Raw genomic sequence first — 26,734 nt, 5'->3', positions numbered from 1 at the left:
TGGTACCTATTTATCTACTTGCACTTTGACACGCTTTCGAACTGCTAGGTTGGCATGTATAGTAGGCTAAATCAAACACACTCAGGTAAAAGCAGGCAGGGTTGTGCAGAACTGAGAGGCGTGGCCTGCATTGAGGCCTGGAGTGTTGCTTTCTCCCAAAGCAGCAGGTTAAAATAGTGCTTGCATATTTCACTTCAGAACTCTCATTACTTAGAGAGTGGGGACTTACTTTGGGAAGCAAGCAAGTGGAGGGCGGGTCTGGGTCCCAAATTCACTCTGAACCTAGTATAGCAATGCCCCCTGCACGTCTTGGCAGGCTTGAGTAGACCCACTTCTTCCGATAGCTTGGACTGTGGAAACATTGAGATAATTCTTTGTACTGACCCAGCAATAGCCACAGCTACTGCATGAGCCCATTCACATCACTGTATGAGCATTGTTATGCCACCCACAGTGCTTTCAATGCACTGCTTTCAAGTGTACATCTTTTTATGTTGTTCTCATCCATTCCTAGTCACTGTCCCAACAGCGCTTGTTCCCTAAAGCATCTCCTTGCCTCTAGGTCCGTTCCTCTGGGCAGAAGTGGGAGACGTCCTCAATATTGTGTTCAAGAACAGCGCCACACGGCCTTACTCCCTTCATGCCCATGGAGTCCTGGAGAAGAACAGCAACAAAGGCTCAGAAGCAGCAATGCCTGGTGAGTCTTAGGCCTCTGCTGTGAGTTGCCTTGGCTAGACCCCTGTGTCATGTATAGTGGCCAAGCTTCTTATTAACTATCCCCTGCAGTGCTCACAGAGACCACCTGGAGTCCATCCTCAGGCACCTGTATGGTTAGAGGCTGGGTGGGCACCCTATTATTTTGCACAATCTGGGACCCATACCAATAGACTCGAGTGACAAGAAAGGAGATTCCGATGAAACATCAGGAAGAACTTTCTGACAGCAACAGCTGTTCAGCTGTGGAATGGACCCCATTGGAAGGTGATAGACTCTCCTTCCTTGGAAGTTTTTGGTTTTTTGCTTTTGGTTTTTTGCTCCTGAGCTTTCCCCGTAAAAACCTGCTCTTTAAAGCCCAATGGAAGCAAATGGCAACCCAAAGAAAACCCAAAGAGCCATTTCCTCCCATTAAAGGAGCCAGTGCGCTCCTTTAAGAGAGCGGCATATCATGGAGAAAGCTCCAGAGGGAAAGGAAGGGGGGTGCTCAGATACAGAGCTTTAAAGTGTAGGCCTGTGCCTGGGAAGAGCAGGCCAAAAGGTAATTGTGGGTAAGCCCTGGATTTTCGATAAGAAACATTTCATAACTGGATATTTAAACGACTTAATTGTAAGATATGTATAGAAACCTGATACAAGTTTTAATCTTCTTCTAGTCTATTGTTATTTTAACTTTTCAAAAATTTTAAATTATTGTTAATTTTCCACATTGGTAATTGTATTATCTTTTTTTTTTTTTTTTTGCAAACCCTTTTGAGGTGTTCTTTAAAAATATAATTAAGCGCTGTACAGTATAAGGGACATGGGTGGTGCTGTGGTCTAAACCATGAGCCTAGGGCTTGCTGATCAGAAGGTTGGGGGTTCGAATGCCCGTGACAGGGTGAGTTCCTGTTGTTCGGTCCCAGCTCCTGCCAACCTAGCAGTTTGAACGTGCAAGTAGATAAATAGGTACAGCTCTGGCGGGAAGGTAAACGGCGTTTCCGTGCGCTGCTCTGGTTTCGCCAGAAGCGGCTTAGTCATGCTGGCCACATGACCCGGAAAAACTGTCTGTGGACAAACACTGTCTCCCTCGGCCAGTAAAGCAAGATGAGCGCCGCAACCCCAGAGTCGTTCACAACTGGACCTAATGGTCAGGGGTCCCTTTACCTTTACCTTTACAGTATGAATATTATGAAATAAATAAGTCTCTGAGATTCCAACAGAAGTAGAAAGATGTCAATTTCTCTCTAATAATAATAGTAAAATTTGTGTCTGTGTCTGTCTCAGGTGAAATTGTCACCTATCGGTGGGATGTTCCTGAAAGATCTGGCCCAGGACCTAATGATTCTGCCTGTGTCTCTTGGATCTACTATTCCAGTGTGGATCCTGTAAAGGTTTGCAGTTTTTCTCTAGCTTTTGTGAGAGGATAATGCCACCATGCAAAGGAGCTCCCCACCAGGATGTTTATTCATACTAAGCTTACACTGTGCAAGCAAAGACCAGTGCTCACTGTACAGGTTTCAGGGACAAGGCTGAAGAGGAGGAGGAATGGTGAAGGTCACCCCCCCCCCCCGTCTTCTCCTGTAGTTCCCAGAGAAGAGGATGGCAGTCTCGAATTACAGCAGGGCTTTCAGGAAAACAACAACTTAGAGAGAGGAAAACAGCAGAGTTATAAGGTGTTGGGAGATGGAGGAGGGGAGGCAAAACAGTTAGCTGACACGTCACTGGACTGCATAACCAACCCTTCTCCCAAAACGCGACATTTGTTAAGGGTGCAGAACAAAGGGCACAGAGACAGTTGACCATGGATGGACGCCATAGAGGCAGGTGTTGTTGCTAGAAGGGAAGGAGAGAGGAGCTCAGTGCGAGCAATGCCATCATTGAGGAATGACTGGATTCTTCGTCTTTCACTGTGATGACTCAAAAAAAATCTTAAGAAATAACTTTCTTGTTTCCTCCCTGCTTCTTGGTGCCATTGGGAGAGAATTCCTCGCTCCTGGCAATAGGGTTGCCATATTTCAAAAAGTAAAAACCAGGACACCCCAAAGCTGTTAAGCTTTCATTTTACAAAAACACACACACACAAAAAAGACAAAGTGCCACCTTTCAGAAATCACCCCCAGGTGCCAATTCCACCTTTGAAATCCCAGTAACGTCTGGGAAAATCCAGACGTATGGCAGTTTGGGAAACCCTGGTTTATAGAAATCCTTGGTTGTAGCCCGTAGAATGTACAGAGGTACCTCGGGATGCGAACGGGATCCGTTCCGGAGCCCCATTTGCATCCCAAACGGAACGCAAGACATCTGTGCGGGTCACGTTTTGCCGCTTCCGCGCCTGCGCATGACATCATTTTGAGCGTCTGCGCATGCGTGAGCGGTGAAACCCGGAAGTAACGCGCTCCGTTACTTCCGGGTTGCCACAGAGTGCAACACGAACGCGCTCAACCCGAAGCGCATTCAACTCGAGGTATGACTGTACTTTGGAGGAGAATTCTTTTGGTTCCAGAAGCTGCCCCAGCTAACAGGAATCTGTAAGTAAAAATGCTAGGATAACCTTCCCAACTTTTCTCTGCCCTTTTACCCCCAGGATGTGTTCAGTGGTCTCATTGGCCCCCTAAAGGTCTGCCGTAAAGGGACGCTGGATTTAGATGGTAGAAGGAAAGGTGTCAACAAGGAGTTTGCACTCCTCTTCTTGATTTTTGATGAAAATCAGTCCTGGTACCTGGAGGAGAATGTGCAAAAGTATGCCCAAGGGGACTGGGTTCATTCCCACCGAGAGGACGAAGAGTTTCTGGAGAGCAACAAAATGCACGGTGACTTTGTGTTATTACTTTTTCATCCTGCATGGCTGCCTGCCTTTGCCCTGGATTGCAAAGTGTCGCCTAGAATTGTCTGTATAAAAAACAACAACACTTGGGCCATCTATTTCCCACTGTTACCATCTTTTCAAAAGTAATGTTCATATTTATTTATTTGGGTTTCTCACTGGAAAGGCTATGGGGGTAGGGAAAAGAAAGGGACCTCTCTACCACCTTTCAACCAAGGTGTTATGTGTTTTCAGAACCCACCTTATTCTGATGACTGTAATTTGTGTTAACTGGTTTTAGTATTTCAGTTTAAACTTTAGCAAACCGTCTTGGGACCTGCTGGTGAAGGGCAAGTAATAAATAAATGAGAACAGCAGCAATAACTATAATATTTATAAGATAGGCAGCAATACTTCTGAAGCCCCTGGAGGGTAGGGGAGAGATGCTCTTGCAGGACCAGGCATCGGGCTCCCCTACCCCAACCCATGTAAATAAGGGATGCGGGTGGCTCTGTGGGTTAAACCACAGAGCCTAGGGCTTGCCAATCAGAAGGTCGGCGGTTCGAATCCTTGTGACAGGGTGAGCTCCCGTTGCTCGGTCCCTGCTCCTGCCAACCTAACAGTTCGAAAGTATGACAAAGTGCAAGTAGATAAATAGATACCACTCCGGCGGGAAGGTAAACGGAGTTTCCTGGTGCTGCTCTGGTTCGCCAGAAGGGGCTTAGTCATGCTGGCCACATGACCCGGAAGCTGTATGCCGGCTCCCTCGGCCAATAAAGTGAGCGCCACAACCCCAGAGTCGGTCACGACTGGACCTAACGGTCAGGGGCACCTTGCAACCTTACCGCCGCTCCCGGACCTGTTCTGGGGGCTGGGGTCAGGGGAAGCTTGGGCTTCCTCTGCCCCAGCCCCGTGGCTAAAAAGGAGAAGCCTGAAGCATCCGCAGCGCAGTGCGAACTGCCGCTGCACTCAGGGGGCTTCAGGCAGCTATCCACAAGCCTTCAGAGAGCAGCGGGAGTTCTCGCTGCGCTCCAAAGGCTTGCGGATAGCCGCCTGAAGCCTGGAGAGCAGGAGGGGTTGGTGCACACCGATCCCTCTTGCTCTCCAGGCTCCGCTTTGCTGGAGAGGCGCTGCACAGTTTTCCCTCTCTGCACAGCGCCCCTTCAGCGAAGCGGGAGGAGAAATGGAAGGGGCTCCATTTCTCCTGCCGCTTCGCTGAAGGGGCGCTGAGCAGAGAGGGGGAGATTTTTTTCCCCCTGTTCTCCCCCTCCTATGGTCAGGTGCATCCTATAGAGCGAAAAATACGGTAAATGGGCAAGGGGCGGATCTGAGGGAAGCCCACTGTTGGCTCCATCTGCTCTGCCCTCTGTCACAGCCCATGTCCCAGCCTGCATCCTCATTAGCCAAAGCCAAGTACAGGCTAGGATACAGTTCCTGATAGGCGGAGGGGGCTTAAGCCCCCACTGCCTATCAAAAAGGGCACCTCTGTTCCAGTTCCCTCATGGGTAGCCAGGTGAAGCCTCTGCCATCTTGCAATGCTTCCTCACCAAAAGGGGTAAGCGGACTTGTGTTCAAATTCTGCTTGCATTTAGTTGGGCACTGTGAGAAGAGGATGCTGGAGTAGGTGAATCGTTGGCCTGGTCCAGCAGGCTCTTCTGATGTTTAGAGGGTAGAGGGGGAGTCCCACAGCACAATGGCATGATGAGGCTGGTCACACCAACTACCTGTTGTGTTGGGGAAGCTGGGCAGAGAACTCAGGAGCATGTTTTGTGTAAGGTTCAATTCCACTTTGTGCCCTCACCCAATGTTCCAAGAGTCGAGAAGGTGTTGCTTAGCACCCTGCACTCAGGACCATTAAACACACCTTCTGAAGAGGGAGGACTAAGGAAGGATCTCAGACTTCACAGGGGAGCGCCCTTTTATTGGAAAAGTGCAATAGCACAGACTTCAGAACCTGCCACTTTCAGCCATTAGCTTTTCTCTCTAATTGTTGCTAAGTTGTGAAAGAAAAAAGCCTGCTGTGTAGCAATTTGCACATGATTAGTTCCTGGAAGTAATCCGTGAAAGACTCAGAAGTTGCTAGGATTTGACTTTTGGCTGTACCTTAGATGCCCTTTCTAAGTTAGAATCCACTGATAATGTTAATGAAACCAGACCAACTCAACCCCAAACCTCTGAACCCTGCCACTAGGGAGAGCAGGGGTGTTGCAGGAAGGACACACAGGAGCAAAGCACCTGAGATGACTTCTGTAAAGAGAGGGAAAGTCGATGTGGCATAGTGGTCTAGAGTATTGGATTAAAACTGTGGAGACTGGGGTTCTAGTCCCCACTCGGCCATGAAGCTCACTGGGTGACCTTGGGCCAGTCACTGTCTATCAGCCTACCCTACCTCACAGCGTTGTTGTGGGGATAGGAAAGGAAGACATAAACCCATGTATACCACATTGAGCTTCTTGGAAGAAAGGTGGAATATAAATGTAATATAATGTAATGTAGCTAAATTATGGGATGCAGGTGGCACTGTGGGTTAAACCACTGAGCCTAGGGCTTGCTGATCAGAAGGTCGGTGGTTCAAATCCCCGCGACGGGGTGAGCTCCCGTTGCTCGGTCCCTGCTCCTGCCAACCTAGCAGTTTGAAAGCATGTCAAAGTGCAAGTAGATAAATAGGTACCGCTCTGAAGGTAAACGGCGTTTCCGTGTGCGGCTCTGGTTCGCCAGAAGAGGCTTAGTCATGCTGGCCACATGCTGGCTGTACGCCGGCTCCCTTGGCCAATAAAGCGAGATGAGTGCCGCAACCCCAGAGTTGGTCACGACTGGACCTAATGGTCAGGGGTCCCTTTACCTTTACCTAACTACATTATAGGGAGAGGCAACTAAAACCGTTACTGGAGTCACTAGACAACCTTTCCTAGGGAAGGTTCCTCTTTATTCCCAGATAGGGTGGTCAACCAGATCCCATTGTGGGAGGGGGGGATATCCCACCCACAGAAGCATCCCAAGAGATTGTAACAGTTCCTGGTGTCTCAGAAGTGAGGATCTTAAGATCAAATATTTCAGCCTTCCCCAACCTAGTTTTGGACTACAATTCCCACCAGCCCCAATCAATAACCTGTGGGTATAAGATGGACAAAAAATGTAAGTTATTAGGATGCATTGAAACCTTGTAATCTTTTCTGACTTTTAGGCTTCAAGGTGAGTTGCTACCGTCTTTATGGATAGCAGCTCTGTGCCATTACAAGGCGTCTAACCAGCTGAAATCAACTGCTTGTATAAACCCATGGAAAACCAACAGTGCCCCCTAGCAGCAGTTTGCAATATTTCATGAACCAAAGAGGGGTGGATTCCATTCATTCAATAAGCAGACCTTTTCTTCCTTTCTTCCTTCCTTCCTCCTGCTTAGCCATCAATGGTAAACTCTATGCAAACTTGCCTGGGCTGACAATGTATGAAGGAGACTGGGTGAACTGGTACCTGCTGGGAATGGGCCAGGAGATTGACATCCACACAGTTCATTTCCATGCTGAGACCTTCATTTATCGGGTGAGCATTTGAAGCTGTTGCTTGAATAACCTTATGGCGCTATGTAATGTCAGTCTGCTGCTACAAAGCAGAGCTTTCCCATATAATGAATCCATGCAGTGCTCTGCCCGTATATGCAGAACTGTGGGGTCAGTGTCCTTCTCAGCTTCACCCCTCCCCCGAAGTTAACATGAAAAGTTTTTGTTTAAAGAAAAAGCAAGCAAGAGGTGACATGACAGGCATTTATAAAATTATACAGGGCATGGAGGAAAAGTGGACAGAGAAAAGTTTTCATAACACCAGAATTCCTGGATGCCCAGTGAAGGTGAATGTTGGGAGATTCAGGAAAGTCCTTGTTTATGCAGCACACAGACTGTGGAACTCACTCCCACAGTAGGCAGTGATGGCCACCAACCTGGAAGATGACTCCAGGGACGATTGGCCAAGTTAATGGAGGAGAGGGCTCTCAGTGGCTATTGACCACAGCAGCTGTGCTCTGCCTCCATAGTTCTGGAGGCAGCCATGCTTCTGAATACTGGATGCTGGAAATAAAGGAAGGGAGAGTGGCTCTTGTGCTCGGGTCCTCCTTGCAGGTTCCCCACAGGCATGTGGTTGGCCACTGTGAGAACAAGGTGCTGGACTAGATGGGCCATGGGCCTGATGCAGCTGTAGGCTCTTACGTTCTTATGACAACCCCTGTGTTGTTTCTAGAGGCAACTAATGAGATACTTACCTTTTTTATTTTTAAGCCGGGGGGAACGACAACCTTTTTTATTTTATTTTTTAAATCCCACATTTATACCCCAAGGTGGCATACATTGTTCTCCCCCTCCTGATTTTATCCTCACAACAACCTTGTAGTGTAGGTTAGGGTGGGAGGCAATGACTGGCCCCCAAAGTCACACTCAGTGAGCTTAATGCCAAGTGGGGATTTGAACCCAAATAAATGCAGGTGGTGCTGTGGTCTAAACCACACAGCCTAGGGCTTGCTGATCAGAAGGTTGGCGGTTCGAAACCCCGCGACGGGGTGAGATCCCGTTGCTCGGTCCCTGCTCCTGCCAACCTAGCAGTTCGAAAGCACATCAAAGTGCAAGTAGATAAATAGGTACCGCTCTGACAGGAAGGTAAACGGCATTTCCGTGTGCTGCTCTGGTTCGCCAGAAGTGGCTTAGTCATGCTGGCCACATGACCCGGAAGCTGTCTGCGGACAAACGCCGGCTCCCTCGGCCAATAAAGCGAGATGAGTGCCACAACCCCAGAGTCGTCAGTGACTGAACTTAAAGGTCAGTGGTCCCTTTAAAGGTAAAGGGATCCTGACCATTAGGTCCAGTTGTGGCCGACTCTCGGGTTGCGGCGCTCATCTGCTTTATTGGCCGAGGGAGCTGGTGTACAGCTTCCAGGTCATGTGGCCAGCATGACTAAGCCGCTTCTGGCAAACCAGAGCAGCGCACAGAAACGCCGTTTACCTTCCTGCCAGAGTGGTACCTATTTATCTACCTGCACTATGACGTGCTTTCGAACTGCTAGGTTGGCAGGAGCAGGGACCGAGCAATGGGAGCTCACCCTGTTGCGGGGATTCAAACCGCCGACCTTCTGATCGGCAAGTCCTTGGCCACCCGCATCCCATGGGTCCCTTTACCTTTACCTAAAAATCAACAAGACTGCAGAATAAATTTACCTTTTTTTAAAAAACAACAGCAACTTACCTAATAGGTAGAAGTCACATGATTCGACTTTCCTGGCCCAGAAACCCAGCTCTTCTTGGTGCAGGCAGTAGCTTTACAGGGGCAGCCCTCCCTGTTCCAAAGTAATGTTTGCTCTCTGGGTCCTCCCCACATGACAGAGTGGCAAGACGTACAGAGCAGATGTGGCGGACCTCTTCCCTGGGACCTTTGAAGTGGTGGAGATGCTGGTTGGCAATCCTGGAACATGGCTGCTTCATTGCCATGTGGCCGATCACATCCATGCTGGAATGGAAACCCTCTTCACAGTCTTTCCTAAGCACGGTAAGGAGAGAGCAGGTTGGTTTTTATCAACATCATTATCATTATATCATTACCATTACCATTATTTTATTTAGAGCCTTTGTCAGGGTTGTACCTAGGGGCTGGTTAGGTTGCCCCCACCAAGGTGCAGGTCCAGGGGGGTGGGGAGGGACACACAAAAATTGAGCCTCTCCACTCTGGCACTGAGTGGCTAGGAACCTGCCTTGCCTGTCCATGCACTCAGACGGATGGACTGATGGAAGAACAGGAGGAGGAAAAGCAGAGCAGAGCCAGCCCTGATGCCCAAGGACGAAGTCACAAGAGGAGTGCAAAAGCACAGTTAAGCTGTAGAAATCTCTCCCACAGGCGGCAGTTGATGCCAAGCAACCAAGATTGCCTTGAAAGATTATTAGACAAATTCGTGGAAGAGGAGAGGGCTATTGATGGCTATGCTCTGCCCTCTACAGTCGGAGGGAGGAAATGCCTCTGAAAACCAGTTGCTGGAACTCACAGGAGGGGAGAGTGCTCTTGTGCTTGAATCCTGCTTTCAGGTTTCCCACAGGCATCTGGTTGGCCACTATGTGAACAGGATGCCGGACTAGATGGGCCATTGGTCTGATCCAGCAGGCTATTCTTGTGTTCTTAATATTACAATGTGATGCTACAGACACCCATTTTATCTGGCTTGAACACAGGGATCTCTTGTGCTTATTTGTTTTGTCTCATTTCTTACCCACCCTTCACCACTGGGGCAGAGGATGGGTAAAATATGCAATTACAAAACAAATAAAACAGTTTGCAGCCCAAGAAGGAAGTGGAAAAACTATTAAAAACAATGCAAACATTTAAAAACAGTTCCCCCATAAAAATATTTCCAGTACAGTGTCCCAGTGCTTGGGAAGGGCCATAGTTTGGTGCTTAGAAGATCTTCTTTAAATGCAGAAGGTCCCAGATTCAGTCCCCAGCATCTCTAGGTAGGACTGGGAGTTGTCCCCTGTCTGAAACCTTAGAGATCTTTTCCCAGCAACTGTTACATTGGATGGACGTCATTCGTCTAAGTAGAACACAGCTTCCTATGCCATCCTTTTGTGCTTCCCAGTAGCTTCCTACTAAATTGTGTACTTTCTTTTCAGATTCAGTGCTTCTGAAGACCAATTCCTATACAGGTATGGCTGTCATTGCATCTCAGGTTTATACCCCTTTTGAGCATTCTTGAATAAGGACAATTCCCGGTGTGAAGCCTAGCAAGGCACCCCTTTTGTCCACCATTATTCTCCTTTAATTCCTCAAGTTCACCCAGTGGTCCAGTGCTGCTGGCTCCCTGCAAACCCCATGCACTGCACAGGGTTGATCAGGTTACCGTTTGGGTTACTTCCAATTCCATGATTCTGTGAGTGCAAACTGGGAGTCAGTGTTCTCTGTGTGCACTCTATCCAGCTCCCTTCTTCCATAACCATTGCAAATTATCTTGTCAGCTTTAACCATGGTTTGCTATTGCAGTGAGGGGGGGAAGTATTTGATCCCCTGCTAACTTTGCCTGTTTGCCCTCTGACGAAGAAATGACCAGTCCATAATTTTAATGGTAGGTGTATTGTAGGTGTGAGAGACAGAATAACATCAGCAAACCCCCCAGAAACCAAGAAGACAAAAGTCAGAGATTGATGTGCAGGGGATCAAATACTTTCCCCCTGTCACGGTACATCTTCACTGATTCTGATTAGCTAACGCTAGGAAAATTCCCTCTTAGCCATGGTTTGCAAACTATGTTCAGACTTAAGATGGAATCCCATGGCAATCTGAGTTGCAGAGGTCTGGTTGCGGCCTGGATATATACTACAGGGATAGACTTGAGTGAAGCCAGGCCTGTTGCCACAACCTCTCTCACACACACAGCCTCCTAATTGGCCCATTTGAAAGGGTTTGGGTGCCAAGCCACATGGCCAATGGGGGGAGGTTCTAACATCCCCCAGTGGTCGTGCTGTGCCGAAGATGGCCCACACATTGGGCCGTGGCTGCACCAGGCTGCAAACTGCTGCTTCCCAGATAAGCAGCCATTAACCTTGTCAGCTTTAGCCACGGTTTGCTATTACATCTTCACTGACTAACTGCATCTAATGCTAGGAAGATTCCCTCTTAGCCATGGTTTGCAAACAGTATTCAAACTCTGGTTAAGATGGAAGCCCAGTTAGCCGTTGTTATGGCTGACATCTGTGCAAACGTAACAGTCCATGGAATTCAAATTGTAATACAATACAATAATAAATAAATAAATAAATAAATAAATAAATAAATAAATAAATAATTTCCAGCGATCAAAGTGGTCAAGTGGGCTAAGGACTGGTTCCAAGTTGTTCCAAGTTCTTTGCATGGTACAAGTAACAGGTTGAACTTTTCCTGGTAATGAAAAAGATTCCTCTACTAGCCTTAGATAGCTCATCTAGCTATCTAACTGTGTGGTGGTTTTGCAGACTTAGTACCCGTTTTTCCTTGGAAAACGTGAATTTGCTCTTAAACTGAAAAGACAGCAGAGTGGTTGTTTGCTGCTGTCATTCTGTACTGTTAACTTCCGTTAATGCAATCTCATTTCCTCCCCACCCGCCCACAAAAAGTGACCTTTCATCATCCATTTGTCCTCAGAGACACCTCCTGAAGATGAAGACAATGGCCATCACTTTGTTTTGTTCGGGTCAAAACTGGCACATAGCCAAGTAGAGGCGACCATTATTTTCCTTGCCGTCACCGGTGTCTTGCTGTTCCTCATTGCCTGCACCTTTCTGGGAGTGATAATTTACCTGCAGAGACAAAAGAGGCTGAGACGCAACAGGAGGTCCATACTAGACGAAGGGTTCAAGCTTATGTCTACAAAAAAGCACTAACATCTGGAGAGGAGTGGCGGAGGTTTTGTGGCCTTTAAGCTGCATGCAATGAGGAAGTGCCTTGAAATGCCTTTTGCAAAATAAAAATAAATCACTTTGGGAGCTATGTTTCAAAACCACCCATGATGTTATCCTCTTAGGGAAAATAAAAAAGGAAACATCTCCAAATGCCACCCAGTGCCTAGTTTTCTACTTTCTATTCAGGACTCAAAGTAAGCCACAATAAGTTTAATCAGGCACATTTATACAATAATCCTGTAATCCTCCAGAACTTGGGGAACCAGCTGACAAGCAAGGATCAATCCAGAGCAATTTTTCATACTACAGTGGTGCCCCGCAAGACGAATGCCTCGCAAGACGGAAAACCCGCTAGACGAAAGGGTTTTCCGTTTTGGAGGCACTTCGCAAAACGAATTTCCCTATGGGCTTGCTTCGCAAGACGAAATGTCTTGCGAGTTCCTGCGGGTTTTTTCCCCTTTTTCCCCCTTTTCCTAAGCCGCTAAGCTGCTTTTCAGCTGATCCACTGATAAGCCGCTTATCAGCTGATCCGCTAAAAGCCGCTAATAGCGCTAATCCGCTAAGCTGTCAATGGGCTTGCTTCGCAAGACGAAAAAACCGCTATACGAAGAGCCTCACGGAACGGATTAATTTCGTCTTGCGAGGCACCACTGTATAAGAAAGGAGATTGCGCTATACATCAGGAAGAGCTCTGCATCAGCAGAACAGACACCCTTGGAAGGCACTGGACTCCCCTTCATTGGGGTTTTTTAGAGAGAGGTTGGATGGCCATCTGTTTGGGACTCTTTAGCTGTGATTCCTGCATTGCAGCGGGTTGGACTAGATGACCCTTGGGGTCCCATCCAACTCTACAATTCTATGATTCTGTGGAACAAAGCTCCTGGATCTGCAGCATTCCCTTGGTCTCTTTTTGCTCAGGGAAGCCACTCATCCTGCTGCTCTCTCTCCTGCTCCTATTTGTGTTTTTTCAGACAGTCTGCTTGGCTGCTATCTGCTCCAGCAGGCCTAAATGACCTTATCAGCCAACTGAATAGAAACAACATGTGTGGGGAGGAATCTTCCCAGGGAAGCATGGGGGAGGAGGGAGCAAATACTCCATGGGACTGTTTTCTCTATGGGACTGTTTTCTAATGGCAAATTCTTTTCCCTGCTTTGATCTGCTTCTATCTCCTCCCATCCCTTCATGCACAGAAAGTAAAAACAAGGAAATCATACAGTGTGACTTCTGTTTGTCTCTGCTGAGGAAAAAGAGGTGATTCTTCCTAATTGGCCATTGCAGTAAAATAGTCATGACTGCTAATTAAATGAAATGGAGGAATCAGTGTTTGATGGCTTGTGATTGTATAAACATTAGATGGGGCAAATGAGTGAAGGTGCACATTAATTTGCTGTTCTAAGTAGCAGGAGGCTTGCAATTTGTGAGCTCTGTTCATATCCCCATCCAGACAGGGCTTGAGGCAGAAAGTGGGCAGAATAGCAGCAGTGACTCTTTGTGAAGTAGGCTACCTTCCAGCCACACAGAAGCCAGAAGCTTCTACACACACACACACACACACACACACACACACACACACCCCTCCATCCAAGCAAAGAAGAGGTATTAGCACAGCTGAGGCTGAGTGCCTCTTGGAACAGGCGCTCTGATCCCTGTTCTCTGTTCAGAGTCCTGAAAGTCTTGTTTCTTGGCTGCTTCCCCCCACTTCTTAACTTTATTTTTCAGTTTCCATATATATAACAATTCCCTTATACCACCACCCAACAAGAAACATCCCATGAATATGCAATGTACAGTCAAACATTATGTTTGCAATTAGTTTAAAATTGATTGCATCAGTTAGTTGTCTTCTACTCTCCATATTGATCCAGAGTTGAGTCCTGCTCATTATTTTCCTTTCCTTCAAGAGATTTCTTGCAGGATCTACATACTCTCATTGGCTTTGCCTTGCCAGAACTGATCCATCACTGGCAGCTGAGCTTGTGAATGGATCCCAACTTTGTATTCCAAGTGATGTGTAGAACTCTCCTCTACCTGTGATGCTGTTAGATATACCATTTCCCATTCAAACATGCAACAAGAAAATGTCTCAAAAGGGCTTGATCTTTCAGCAAAGAGGCAAGGGGCACCAAATTTTGGCACCGCACAGGGTGCCACTGAAATTTGAGACCCCCAGTTCCTCCACTGGTATCAGGCTATTATGTACTTATATCCTCCTCGAAAGGAATTGGGTCTTCAGGCACTGCTGCCATTTGTCAGAATGGACAAGATAGATAGAAACTTTATTTGCATTAGCCACTAGCCATAGTGATAAGATAAAATATACTGGGGATAGAGTTAAACAGTTGACTATACAAAATATGTTCTGGAGTTTTACATCAATACAAATGACAAAACTGATACATGATCCTTTAGCCACAGATCAAACATGTGAGCCAATAGGCTTTATTTTGATTTAAAAAAAAAAATGCTGAGCAGTGACCTGTCAGGAGAAAGCATAGACCAATGTTATCAAATAGTATGGGAAATAGCCTTATTAGAAAACCTAACCAACAAACTGAAACTGACACAAGGACAAATAGAAGAAGACGCCTTCACCCCTGTATGGTTACCCTTTATCACATACACAACCCAACAAGACAACAAGAACCCGCCAACACCATGCAAATCAGCATGGCTAACCAGATCCAAACACACACACACACACCCCACTCACATATGAAAACAAAGTTCACCACAGCCAATCACAAACAACCACACCCTAGGCCAACCCCAACCTCTCACCACCAAAGGAATACAGGCGAATAGTAAAGAGAACCTACACAAGTGACGCTGACATAAAATCCCACACATACACTAAGTGAAACAGAAGCCATGCCCCCCTCCACCTCTTTCGCCCCTTTTCTTCCTAATGTAACACTAATGTCTCAACAAATGTAACTGATCTGTAGAAAACGTAACTTGGGAAAAGAGACATTGCACATAATTTTGTAAACCAATAAATCTTTAATAAATATATATATATATTTAAAAGAGCTGAACAATGTTAAAAAAATTAATCAAATATTAGATCTTATTCTAATTGTACCTGCTAAATGTTTTGCAGTTTTTGCTGTCACCTGGATATTTTGAGCTGTCAGAAGAAAAGACATAGTGGCAATGGTTGAGTAACCTGGTATAGTAGAGGGGTAATAACCTCACTCCTCAAATCTTTATAAAGAATATCATCTAGCAGTACATGAGCTACTGATTCAATACTGCCATCTCCACATGGACATAAATGGTTTTTCGGTGGAATTTTTTTAAACCGACCCTGCAGAACAGCGGGATGCAGTATGTTCAATCTTGCATAAATGAAAGCACATCTGTATTTTGGGCATAGCTGTCAAGTGTCCCTTATTTGAAGGGACAGTCCCTTATTCCAGCACCATGTCCCGTTGCTGTCCCTTATTGATGGATGTCCCTTAAATGATGTCCCTTAAATTTCAAAGGAAGCAGCTCCTCTCCCTCCCTCCCTGCCGGCCAGGGAGGAGGGAGGCTCCAACTGTGTTGCTTGGCTGTGTTGCTCACCCAGTAAGAAGTCTAAGAACGACTGGGGGGTGGAGCTTGAATGCCTTGTGTGTGGCTAGTTAATGCAAGCTGAGGGATTTTTTGAATGCTGGATGCCATTTTGTTGCACGTGCTGCTGCAAACTTTCCAGTGCTAAGCCAGGCTGGGGAGCCATCTTAAGTTGAGGCTGCATAGGCTTGTGGTGCATGTGATTCAGATTCTATTCAGCTGAACCTCTGGTTACAAAGTTGGTTGGACAGCGTTCTCTTTTTTAAAAAAATGATATTTATTAGAAGTTTCAAAAATTACAGAGAAAGAAAAGAGAAGAAAGCAACAACAACAAGAGAAAATTTTCAAAGCATATATAACAATACTTAAAAGAGGGGGAAAAACATAAAAAGCAATACAACAATAACAATAAAAACACAATATTCCATATCTTTATCTTTCATTAACTTGTTTCATCGACCTCCTCACACCTCCCTTTTTGTATTCTAGTTTAGTTATTTATTTCAGCAAATTCTTTCCATCCTTCTCAATTTTTTAAATAGTTTGTCTTAACAGTCTAACCTATTAATTAACTCGACAAATCCTTTCCATCTTTCACTATATTCTGTCATTCAGTTTACCTTAGTTTATTTTAACCTTATCTTCCCAAAAATACCTTAAAACTTAAAACTTAATGTTTATTTATACATAATTCCTTATAACATTTCTACTAAAGCCAAATATTTTCATTCCAACATTTTTCCTAATACTCATTAATTTTACACTAATTCCCAAAATAAATTTTTAAAAGTTTTCTTCCAATCTTCCTCCAGCGTCTCTTCTTCCTGGTCTCGGGTTATGTCAGTCCTTACTGTCCATTCCATCTAGTCCATCAACCTGGTAATCTTATATCCGAGGCTCTTAAGTCTTTTCCATGTCCCTTCTGCAGGCCTTCTTCTTGTTTGTCTTCTTTACCTTGTCTTTTGTAGATCTCTTTCTTAATTTCTTTCCTTTCTCATTGAGGAGTAGGTCTCGGGGATGTTCCAACTCAAAAATATCTCCATCTCTCCTCAGCAGATCAGCCCATTCCCCACAGTCCCATTCCCCACAGTCAACAGTGTAGTCCAGAAAATATTTAAAAGCATGTTTCAAAGTCCCTCCACACTTAAGGGGCCCCACAACTCCAGACCCCCCCTGGCCCACTTCAAATTCAGCCTTCAACAACAATAGCTTATGCTCCTGTAGGCCCTCGGGCCTCTTCATTTGTGTTACTTGAGGCTCAACAGCAGCCTCCTCCATTATCTTCTGCGTTTTCACTTGCTCTATCAAAGCAGATTCCTGAGTTGGCTCCTGGATGGTTTCTGTATATATATTCGCTGTTTGTCCAAAGTTTCTGACTGCAACAGTCATCAAATCCATCTTCTCATGCATCTGCTCCAACAAAGCGCTTGTCTTGCAAAAAGCAAGCACCAAAACTTCTTCCAAACACATTTTTGTTCAAGGTCACAGTCTGGTCCCACGATCCTAATCTCCACAGCTGTAAAATCCCCAGAACGACTCCAGCAACAATTTAACAAGCTCCCTCTAAAGGAGGCAATTTCTATTTGTATCCATCTTTTAAAAGCAGATCCAACAAAAAAAAAATTACTTTCATTTTTCGGATTTTTTGTTTCTTTTAAATGCAAAAGGCAACATCGGAATCAATTTGTTTCTCTTCTTCAACTAACTGTCAAAAGATGTTCCATTCACAGTCAATGAACTTCACCAAAAATCTCCGTCTCTGACACCCTGTTCCCAGGTTTGAGACGGTGGAAATTTATCTTTCTTTACTCTCTCTCCTGAAGGCTTAAACAGTCAAATTTCCCCTCTTTACTCCTGCTTCCAAGAGGGGTTTAGATGATCAAAACAGGAGGAATTTAAAACCTTTATGTACAGCTTCCCAGACTTTAGCTTGCACGATTTTTGCTTCAGACTATTTACAAAAGCGGAAGGCGGACTTCCTGTTTAGAACCTTCCCGCTGAGTGCCAAATTAAAGTGTTTCTTAGCCCAATTTTCCGTTCTACTCACGGGTACTTGTTTAGAGTCCAATTGTCCCCAGGAAAAAGTCAGCGCTCTCCGGCAACGGCTGTGCGGCTTCACTCCGTAAAAATAGCGGTCGATTCAAAACACCGCGCCGCTCACCCCACGTCGCTTCAGGTCCCCGAAAAAGGGGTTTCCTTGTGCATAGGGGGGCGCTCCTGGTGTCAGCCGAATCCCACGTTCCCAGGCTTCCTCCGCCTGGGATTTTTAAAGGGTCTCCGCCTTCGCCGCAGCGGCAAGACCCAATTTTCGCGGAGCGGGTTCCTCTGGATCAGAGGAATTCCGCCATTGCCGATGGCGCTAACCTGGAAGTCTGGTTGGACAGTGTTCTCGAAGCTACCCAGCATGAGTTTGACCAGACTTCAGGAGGACAGGAAGACTGGAGTGCCTGGAACAGGTGAGGCTGCAGGTCCCATATTTTGGCTGCTGGTCCCTTATTTTCAAATCTGTAAGTTGACAGCTATGATTTTGGGACTGTTAAATTTTGCAAGTAGGGTGCCAATGTGTCAAGAAGACTAGGTGGGAAATAATCATACCATGGACAAAATTTCCTTTACCGTGGCCAAATTAATCTGTCATTTGATATATAAAGTGCTGTCTAATTAAATTATCTGCTTTGCAGAAGCCCAATGATAATAACTGTTGTGATGAACCAGAGGAGTAAAGCTTTTGGATGATAATTTTAGTCCAGTTGCTCTTGTGACAGTCTTGCAATACTAGAGGTAGTAGACCAGTGGGGTTTAAATTCAGCCAGAGCCAATAATTAAATGTCCTATGCCAAATCTGTAATTCAACAAGTTCTCTGCACCGACTGCCAAGGAATTTGACATGCATGAGTTTAGCCATAGACTTGCCCTGGTCTGGCCACCACAAACTCTTGTGTAAAAGAGAAATTTGTTTTGGAAAGCAGTTTGAAAGAAAATTTCAGTCAGGAACTAGAGCACAAAGGTCTTCTGTAGAAATTATTAATATAATGGTGTTTACTTGATGAGCACAGCACTGTTTACTGAAATGTCCCTAAGCATACATCTACACCATTTTCACATTCACACATCATTCAAAACCAGTATTAGAATAAATCCTTTTAGCATCTGATTAAATCCTCTTTGGTAATGGAGGGACAGCCTGGAGAGAGAGGGACCTGATCAGCTCATAAATATGGATCCAGATTCTGCAAGACAACATGGGAAACAGTCTATAACTGGCCGCTAATTCACTCACCAGCCATAGGAAGAAAAGGGGAAAAAACTGGATGGTTTTGTTGCTATATAATTAAAATGGTTTTTTGGGGGGGGGCTGGGGCAGAAGTTACGTACATAAATGATACAGAAAACCCTGTAAACATCAGCCTCACCATTTAATAAAGTCCTCTGGGTGCTGGAGTGGAAAGACTGAGCCATTTGATAAAAATAGTTTTATCAAATGGATATTAGCATTTGATGGGCTCAATTATCCACATTTACTAGCTGGCCAGAGAATCGGTTCCACTGGATTTCCATTTTTCACAGAAGCAAGCAATTCATTATGCTGCAGGTGTCCTATGAACTGTATATACAAAACCAAAGGCTGGGTTGTTGAGTGCTTCTTTATACATGAAAGAGCTACATTGGATGAGCAACCTTTACATCAACAAACAGGCCCCTTCATCTACAGTCAAACATTCTGAATCCAGAAGTTCATTAGAGAAGCAAGGTTATCTCACCACAAGGTAAAATAGTGGAAGGGGGAACCAGAAATGACTTACATCAGACCCATACTGACCTTCTCTGACACATTCCCACTTTTGGAGATTCTGGCGTCTCCATTGCTGCCATTAAACACACAGCAGACTGTTCCTACAAAGGAGTTTTCAGTTCCAGGAGTTTCTGTGGCAAGGCACCCTCCATACACACATAGGCCCCCTGGGCCAGTTTGGTCCAACAAGACCATCATATACCTTAGCTGTAATTCCTGCATTGCAGGGAAATGCAATGGGTGCTTTCCAACTGTACTATGATCCGAGCATGTTAAAAAGTAGAGCGAAGGAGTGGGGGTTTTTGTTAAGTCAATGTTCTCTTCAAACAATGCAATTCTCACCATGTTATTATTACTTTAGATTTGATTATGGTATTCCACACTGAGAGTAGACCCACTAGGCTTAATGAAACCAAGTTAGTCATACCCAGTAACTTCAATGCATCTACTCTGAGTAGGACTAGCGTCAAGTATCACCCTATTGTTTTTCATTTTATCTGTCATTTATTGCCCTGGGATTTCAATCAATGGCCACAGCAGACTTAGAGGGTGCACACTACTGAAATACCTGTAAATTGTTACCTTTCCCTTTCTGGTCAGAGAGAGATGGAAGATATTGCTCACTACGAATTACCGGTATATGTTGTTGACATAATTTAGATTTCCTGGGGTGGGCTGAAACAATTTAAAAATTACAATATAAAAATAAGTTGAAACAAATTGCTGTAACATGGTATGTTTAAGTTGTTGCATTGCAACCAGTTGACTCTATTCTCTTGACTGTAATTTGCACGGAAATGTATTAATTGTTTTGGTGGATTTTTTTGTCTTGACTGTTGCTGAAGGATCTCCAGCTATTTAGTGTCCGTGGTGACACACAGCCTGTACTTGACCATCTCTTTAGTTATGCAAAGGCCTATTCTCCCAACAAAATTAAAACTGCTAAGACAGGGGTCACTAAACCTTTGGGACCCATTGTCCCATTTGCAAACTGGAGAGCCAACGGTGGGCACCACACACAACGCACCTTGAGAGGGCATCTATGAGGTAAGACGGTCCCACAGATAAACAGTTGTTAAGGTTGCTAAGGACTTTGTATACTAATAGTAAAACTTTGAACTTGCCCCAGTAGCAAATCTACAACCAGTGCAGCACTCTGAGCAGGGGGTTATAAGCCAACAAGGCCTAACTCCACTAAACAATCATGGTGCAGCATTTTGCACTAACTGCAGCTTCTAGATCAAGCACAAGTGAAAACTCCTATAGAGCGCATTGCAGTAATCCAGTCTTGCCATAACCAATGCATGAACTAGGTGGGTGTTGGGCGATGTGGCTTTTAGCAAATGAATCTGACTGAGTGATTCATCAGCTACATCATGTCAATGCAGGATGTCACTCACTTTGGACATGTGCCGTGGATTTTGTTCAATTAACTACACCAGCTGTGATGTTTAAGTCACCTTTATTTCAGTCAAAGCAGCAGCCTCTGGGGAATGAATTCAGAAGGCCTCCAAGAGCAGGTCAAATTTTATAAGCTTCCAGATTAACACATCTAAGCACATGCACACTTTCTATGTCACGTAACAGGCAGAGGTTACAATTAGGCATCTACGCAATGGCCTTATCAGAATATCAAAAGGTAGCAGTATAATAATAATAATAATAATAATAATAATAATATATCCCGCCCTCCCCTGCCAAGACCAGGCTCAGGGCGGCTAACATCAAAATATATAATACATTAAAATATGAAATCAAACGATCGATTGAAATACAGCTTAAAACCAGAATAAAATCACAGGAACAGAGGAAGAACTAGGCCATAAACTTATCCATCAATGCCAGTAAATTCCTTCACACATCTTCATAGAAATCTTGGCTCTTTTTACAACACTGACTCCCAAACATCCTTCTAACACTTTCTTTTACTGCCCATACATCGTAGACTATCTATCAATGTATGTATATACCAATCATTTCCCCACTACACTTGCATCAACTTTTCAAAGTCCTTTGGCCAAAGGAGCTACCTATGGGCCTTGCTAGTGGTACTTTGCACCTTGGTGCATAAAAGAAGACACATCCTTGAGAAATGTAAGTTGTGTTTTCACTTACCAAACCAGCCACATAACACTGGAAATTAGAGGAAAGGCATTCCAGGAGCGAAAGCTGTTTCTTACAGGCAGCATCTCTCATTTCACACATTTATTAAATTTGTAGCTCTAGATTGCACCCAAGATTCCTGCTGTTGATCTTCATGGAGAAAGACTGCCCATGTAGGTTCCTGTAAATGCTTCTCTGCCCTGTACCTCCCAAAATGCCGTATCTAGGTGCCCTTCTTTGTTGCCAGGGAATAGCTTGTTGATTTGTTGAGAAGCAAAAACAGTGCAATTGTATTGCATTTATGACCTTTCAAGGAACTGAATTGCTAAATTGCATTATATTTAATAGGAATCTTTGCCTTGGAAAAGCTCATTAGTGGCCTATTAGCCTTTGTACAACCTCTGTGCCTGCCTTCAGCACTAAACAAGGATACTTCACAGGAGATTTTTCCTCCTGCTAGACACAGCTACAGCTTCTCAAAGGAACAGCTTCATAGATTTCAGTTTTCAGCAAGATTGATTTGGGCCTATGCTGTGCAACATTAACATCTAAAACTACAGATGCATATACAGTGGTACCTCTGGTTACGAACTTAATTCGTTCCAGAGGTCCGTTCTTAACCTGAAACCGTTCTTAACCTGAGGTACCACTTTGGCTAATGGGGCCTCCTGCTGCCGCCGTGCGATGTCTGTTCTCATCCTGGGGCAAAGTTCTTAACCCGAGGTACTATTTCTGGGTTAGCAGAGTCTGTAACCTGAAGTGTTTGTAACCCAAGGTACCACTGTATATAAACATTCCAAACTCTTGTTAAACATGTCAGCAATCACAGTGCAGATAGACTCTGCAACAAGTAGAGATGATCCCAACAATTTTCCCCAGCTGGGGTGTGGGAAGGAACCCTAGTTACTGGAGGTGGGGGGGGGAGGACATTTTTAGTCCTGGAAGATAACTATGCACATATACTCCACCCAATGTAAAAGCTGGTATAAAGCCATCACGGCCTAAGACCCTTGTACCTATGGGACCACCTCTTCTGATACGCCACATGGAGGACCTTAAGGTCCATAAATAGCAACACCCTATAGGTCCCAGGCCCTAAGGAAATCAGATTAGCCTCAACCAGAGCCAGGACCTTTTCAACACTGCCTCCGGCCTGGTGAAACGCTCTGTCTTATGAGACCAGGGCCCTGCTGGATCTGATTTCTTTCCGCAGGGCCTGTAAGACAGAGTTGTTCCGCCTGGTCTTTGGCTTGGAGTCAATTTGATTCCCTCCACCTCTTTCTTTTTTCCTTTTCTCCTCCTGTGATGAGGCTGCATTTTAATGTTTTAACGTTTTAATGTTGTATTTAACCTTGTTTTTTAAGTTGTATTTCAATCAACTTGTTTTTATTATTGGTTGTTAGCCGCCCTGAACCCGGCCTTGGCTGGGGAGGGCGGGGTATAAATAAAATTTATTATTATTATTGGTCTCTAACATCAGTATTGTATCTAGGAATACCCTGAGAATACACAGTCAGTACTTCAAGGGGAATGCAACCCCTTCAAGGCAGATACTATACCTACACCCAGATCACCAGAACCAAGTGCAAAAACACACCCATCGTGTCTGAACAAGTGAGCCACCATATGGCCTTGCTTGTCAAACAGGCAGGGAACTTGTTGTCCTCCAGATGCTGTTGGAATACAATGCTCATCAGCTCCAGCCTGCATGGCCAATAGAACCAGTTTTACATTGTGTGAAATTACAATTCTCAAACCTGCATGCATCAATGTTGCTTGACTTGCAACTTTATCTGTAATTTTTGGAAACAGAAAAATTTTATTTGGCTTCCAGTTTCTTATTGTGATAAGGTTACCAGATTTTTTCCCCAGTGAATCCAGGGACACTTTTCAACTTAAATTGATTTTGTATGGGGACGTCTGGTAACCTTATTCTGTGAGAGCATACAATTTATTATCATCTGCTGCTTTGACAACAGCCTGTGTGAATTCTCAAATGTCAAACAATGCTGGAAATTGTACTCAGTTTATAAAGGTTTTGTTGAGTTGCCTCAGAAGCATTTCCTCAGAAATGTCCCGTATAAAGGACTCAAAAGTAATAAGGCAAAATCTGAAGGACAAGAGCAAATTTCACTTTCTGTCTCTTATAAAATTCATAATTCTGAACACAATTTCAAACCAACATGCTGTAGTCATGATGGGTCCTTGTGTTGTCTTGCTATTTGTCTGGGATTTGAATATGGATGCATGGCTCTGGCAATTTTGGTTCTCTCTGTTTCACTCCCCCCCCCCAATCTTAAATTCAGTTCCCTACATTTCTGCAGCAATTTGTGCTTTTAAAAAAAAATTAATATCCTCATGAAAATGCTTCAACATTCTCCCAATGAACATATTTTTCCATGCAGTTTTGAGTAATGGACATAGTTTCTGCAGACAATCTTCCCTAATATTATTTTGTATGTTGTTTTCACTAATATATTCAGTTTTATGCACCTTCACCTAATATACCCATTTTGTAAACATTGGTTGGTTGGAGAACTGTATTTTAAAATTGAAGATCAAGATAGGAAAAAGGATGCATGTGGGAAAGTGATTGGCTGTTGGGTCAGCAACTGGGAGAGGAGCGAGAAGATTAATTATTTTGCATAGGTGGAGCCTAAGGAGAAGCAGAGGTACCTCACCAACCCCATCCTTGGAGCCCTGTGGAAACTTGAAGGAAAGGTTCATTTTTCAAAATCAAATGAAAAATAAATAATAATCTTAAAATAAAGCTGCAATCCTAAGCATGCTTGCTTAAAAGTTTAAACCCTCCTTCTCCAGCTGGTGTCCTCCAGATGTTTTAGACTACAACTCCCATCAGCCATGGCCTTATATCGTCTGTCTGGCAGGGGTTGATCGGAGTTGTAGTCCAAAACAGGCACCAGGTTGCAAAAGGCTGGACCGGCAACCAAAATCAATAGGACTTCAGAGGAAATAAGTTTAGGTCTGGGAGCATTAAGTATCTTTTTTTTCAGATTTTTGACATATGGGACAAAGCTCCCCTCCAACACTGAAAAACTTTGCCCTTTTTAATGCCCCCTCATAATATATTTTTAAATTTACTTTTAAATCTTCTAAAATTACTTGATGTTAAAAATACTGTTATCAGTTTGGAGGGTCAGTATGGATGATATCTATGGGTCCCTTCCAAACCTGTGATCCTATGTATGTGCTGTTAAGAGTCTATGAGAAGAAGCCTACTGAACCAGCCAAACCGGGTGTAGTTGGGACAACCCCCCCAAAAAAGTTATATATTAATAGGTGATGAAGAAAATTTTTTAGTATGGCCAAAATCAGTTCCTTTTATTATTACTATTATTTATTAAATTTTTGTACCACCCTATCCCCTCAGGTCTCAGGACGGTTACAACATAGAATCACAATATAAGGTAAACGTAAAGGGACCCCTGACCATTAGGTCCAGTCGTGGCTGACTCTGGGGTTGCGGCACTCATCTCTCTTTATCGGCCGAGGGAGCCAGCGTACAGCTTCCGGGTCATGTGGCCAGCATGACTAAGCCGCTTCTGGCGAACCAGAGCAGTGCATGGAAACACCCTTTACCTTCCTGCCGGAGCAGTACCTATTTATCTACTTGCACTTTGACGTGCTTTCAGACTGCTAGGTTGGCAGGAGCTGGGACCAAGCAATGGGAGCTCACCCCGTCGCGGGGATTTGAACTGCCGACCTTCTGTTGGGCAAGCCCTAGGCTCTGTGGTTTAGACTGCAGCGCCACCTGTGTCCCAGAATCACGATATAAAAACACACAAAAAATAATAAAATCAAAAACAACCCAATCCTTCCCTGTGTTGCCCTGTTTCTATGGGAAGAGGGTACTAAATACTCTCAACACTGATTGTTTGTAGTTTCCCAAACAAGGTTTGTAGCTTCCCAAAGCATTGAGCAAAATCTACTCTGGAAGATTAACAAATGTGCGTGCACCTACAGAAAAACTTCTGTATTGCCTTTTTAATATTTCATCAATAACATATGAATGTAATTTTCTTATTAGGCAAGCACAGTATGAGGCTTGGAACTTAATATAGTAAATTTAATTTATATTCAGCAAAATTGCTAGCTGAGCAGCAAGCACTGAGTGTCATTCTATGTTCAATGGCTCTTCTGAAGTTGTGCATAAAGATATTCATCATAATTTGAGCATAGGAATGTAATTGGTAGAAATGAGCAGCAGAGGGTGTGACACAACAAATTTCTCCTGTTGGCTGCAACGCCCATGAATACTTCCAGGGTCAGCGCTGCAAACAAAGCCACATAAGCAAATGAACCTGGCACAAAGAACGCAAATCACCCTTCTTCCCCCATCCCTTTTTATTAATGTTAAATGAGAACCATGTAGCACTAATACAACAATAAATGACTGTGATATTGGTGTCAGCACCACCCATTGATGGGGTGGGGAGCAAACTGAAGCATCCAGAGATCACAAAATATGTAAAATGAAGAAACAGCCATTTAGAAGACCGAAGAAAGTAATTCACAAATTTTTAGGCTAGAGGTCAAAATGCTTAGATATAGTACCAGTCCATAATAGATGAAGAAAGGAGACCAAACAGCAGAGAAGAATGTTTTCGATTTCTCAATAGGGCTTATCCACACTAATATTTTGCACTGCTCTTTCCAGACAGAGGTCCACACTTTAACACTCAGGTCAAAGCATTTATTCCCCCCTCCGAGCTTTCCCTCCAAAAACCTGGTCTTTAAAGCTGAATCAGAGTAAAAGTCAGTTCTGGGTTTTCTGTGGATTGATGTTTGCTCTGATTGAGCTTTAAAGAGCAGGTTTCCACTGGGAAAGTTCAGGGCAAAAATGGATACTCTGACACAGAGCTTTAAATGGTGAACCATGCCTGGAGAGAGTGGAGAAAAGGTAAGTGTGGATAAGCCTTAAGCTGTCTGTTCTGCTCCTTTTCTACAATTGTCAACTGCCACACCTTGTTCCACCATCCTTTCAGGTGAAGTGGGAATGAGATCTCCAATGTTGGGCCAGTTCCAACCTAGTAGGTGGTGGTAGGTGAATAATTAGGTCATTGTATAACACATTTTTTTAAAAAAATATATTTATTAAAAGTTTTTAATTACAATACAAATAAATAAAACACAGTAATACATCTCATAACACATTTTCTTATCATCTTTGGACTTCCTCGCATCTCCCACTCCTGCGTTCTTAATTTAAAAATTTAATCCAGCAATTTATCACCCTGTTTCTATTCTTTAATAGCTAATCTCCAGATGTTATTTCACACATTTTATCTACACTTGTTTGAAATCTTAAACAATTTTAAATTTAACCTAATCATTGTCAAATTTGAACTTCTCTTCATAAATCACATC

The 26,734-nt window shown here is 44.2% G+C and overlaps 1 protein-coding gene across 2 annotated transcripts in view; it reads left to right on the top strand.

Annotated features, from left to right (window-relative positions):
- HEPH (hephaestin) overlaps nt 1–11,970 on the top strand; it is a 53,057-nt gene extending 41,087 nt beyond the window's left edge. For both annotated transcript variants that reach the window (XM_081848555.1, XM_081848554.1), the window contains exons 15-21: nt 563–697; nt 1,981–2,087; nt 3,281–3,506; nt 6,900–7,039; nt 8,862–9,024; nt 10,137–10,169; nt 11,641–11,970. In XM_081848555.1, the coding sequence (XP_081704681.1) occupies nt 563–697; nt 1,981–2,087; nt 3,281–3,506; nt 6,900–7,039; nt 8,862–9,024; nt 10,137–10,169; nt 11,641–11,879 (1,043 nt within the window). In that variant the 3' untranslated portion in view covers nt 11,880–11,970. The remainder of the gene's footprint in view (nt 1–562; nt 698–1,980; nt 2,088–3,280; nt 3,507–6,899; nt 7,040–8,861; nt 9,025–10,136; nt 10,170–11,640) is intronic.
- Nucleotides 11,971–26,734: the final 14,764 nt, after the last annotated feature.

Source organism: Podarcis erhardii (assembly GCF_964252035.2).
Source record: "Podarcis erhardii genome assembly, chromosome: Z".
Taxonomy (NCBI): domain Eukaryota; kingdom Metazoa; phylum Chordata; class Lepidosauria; order Squamata; family Lacertidae; genus Podarcis; species Podarcis erhardii.
This window is presented reverse-complemented; position numbering and strand designations above follow the sequence as displayed.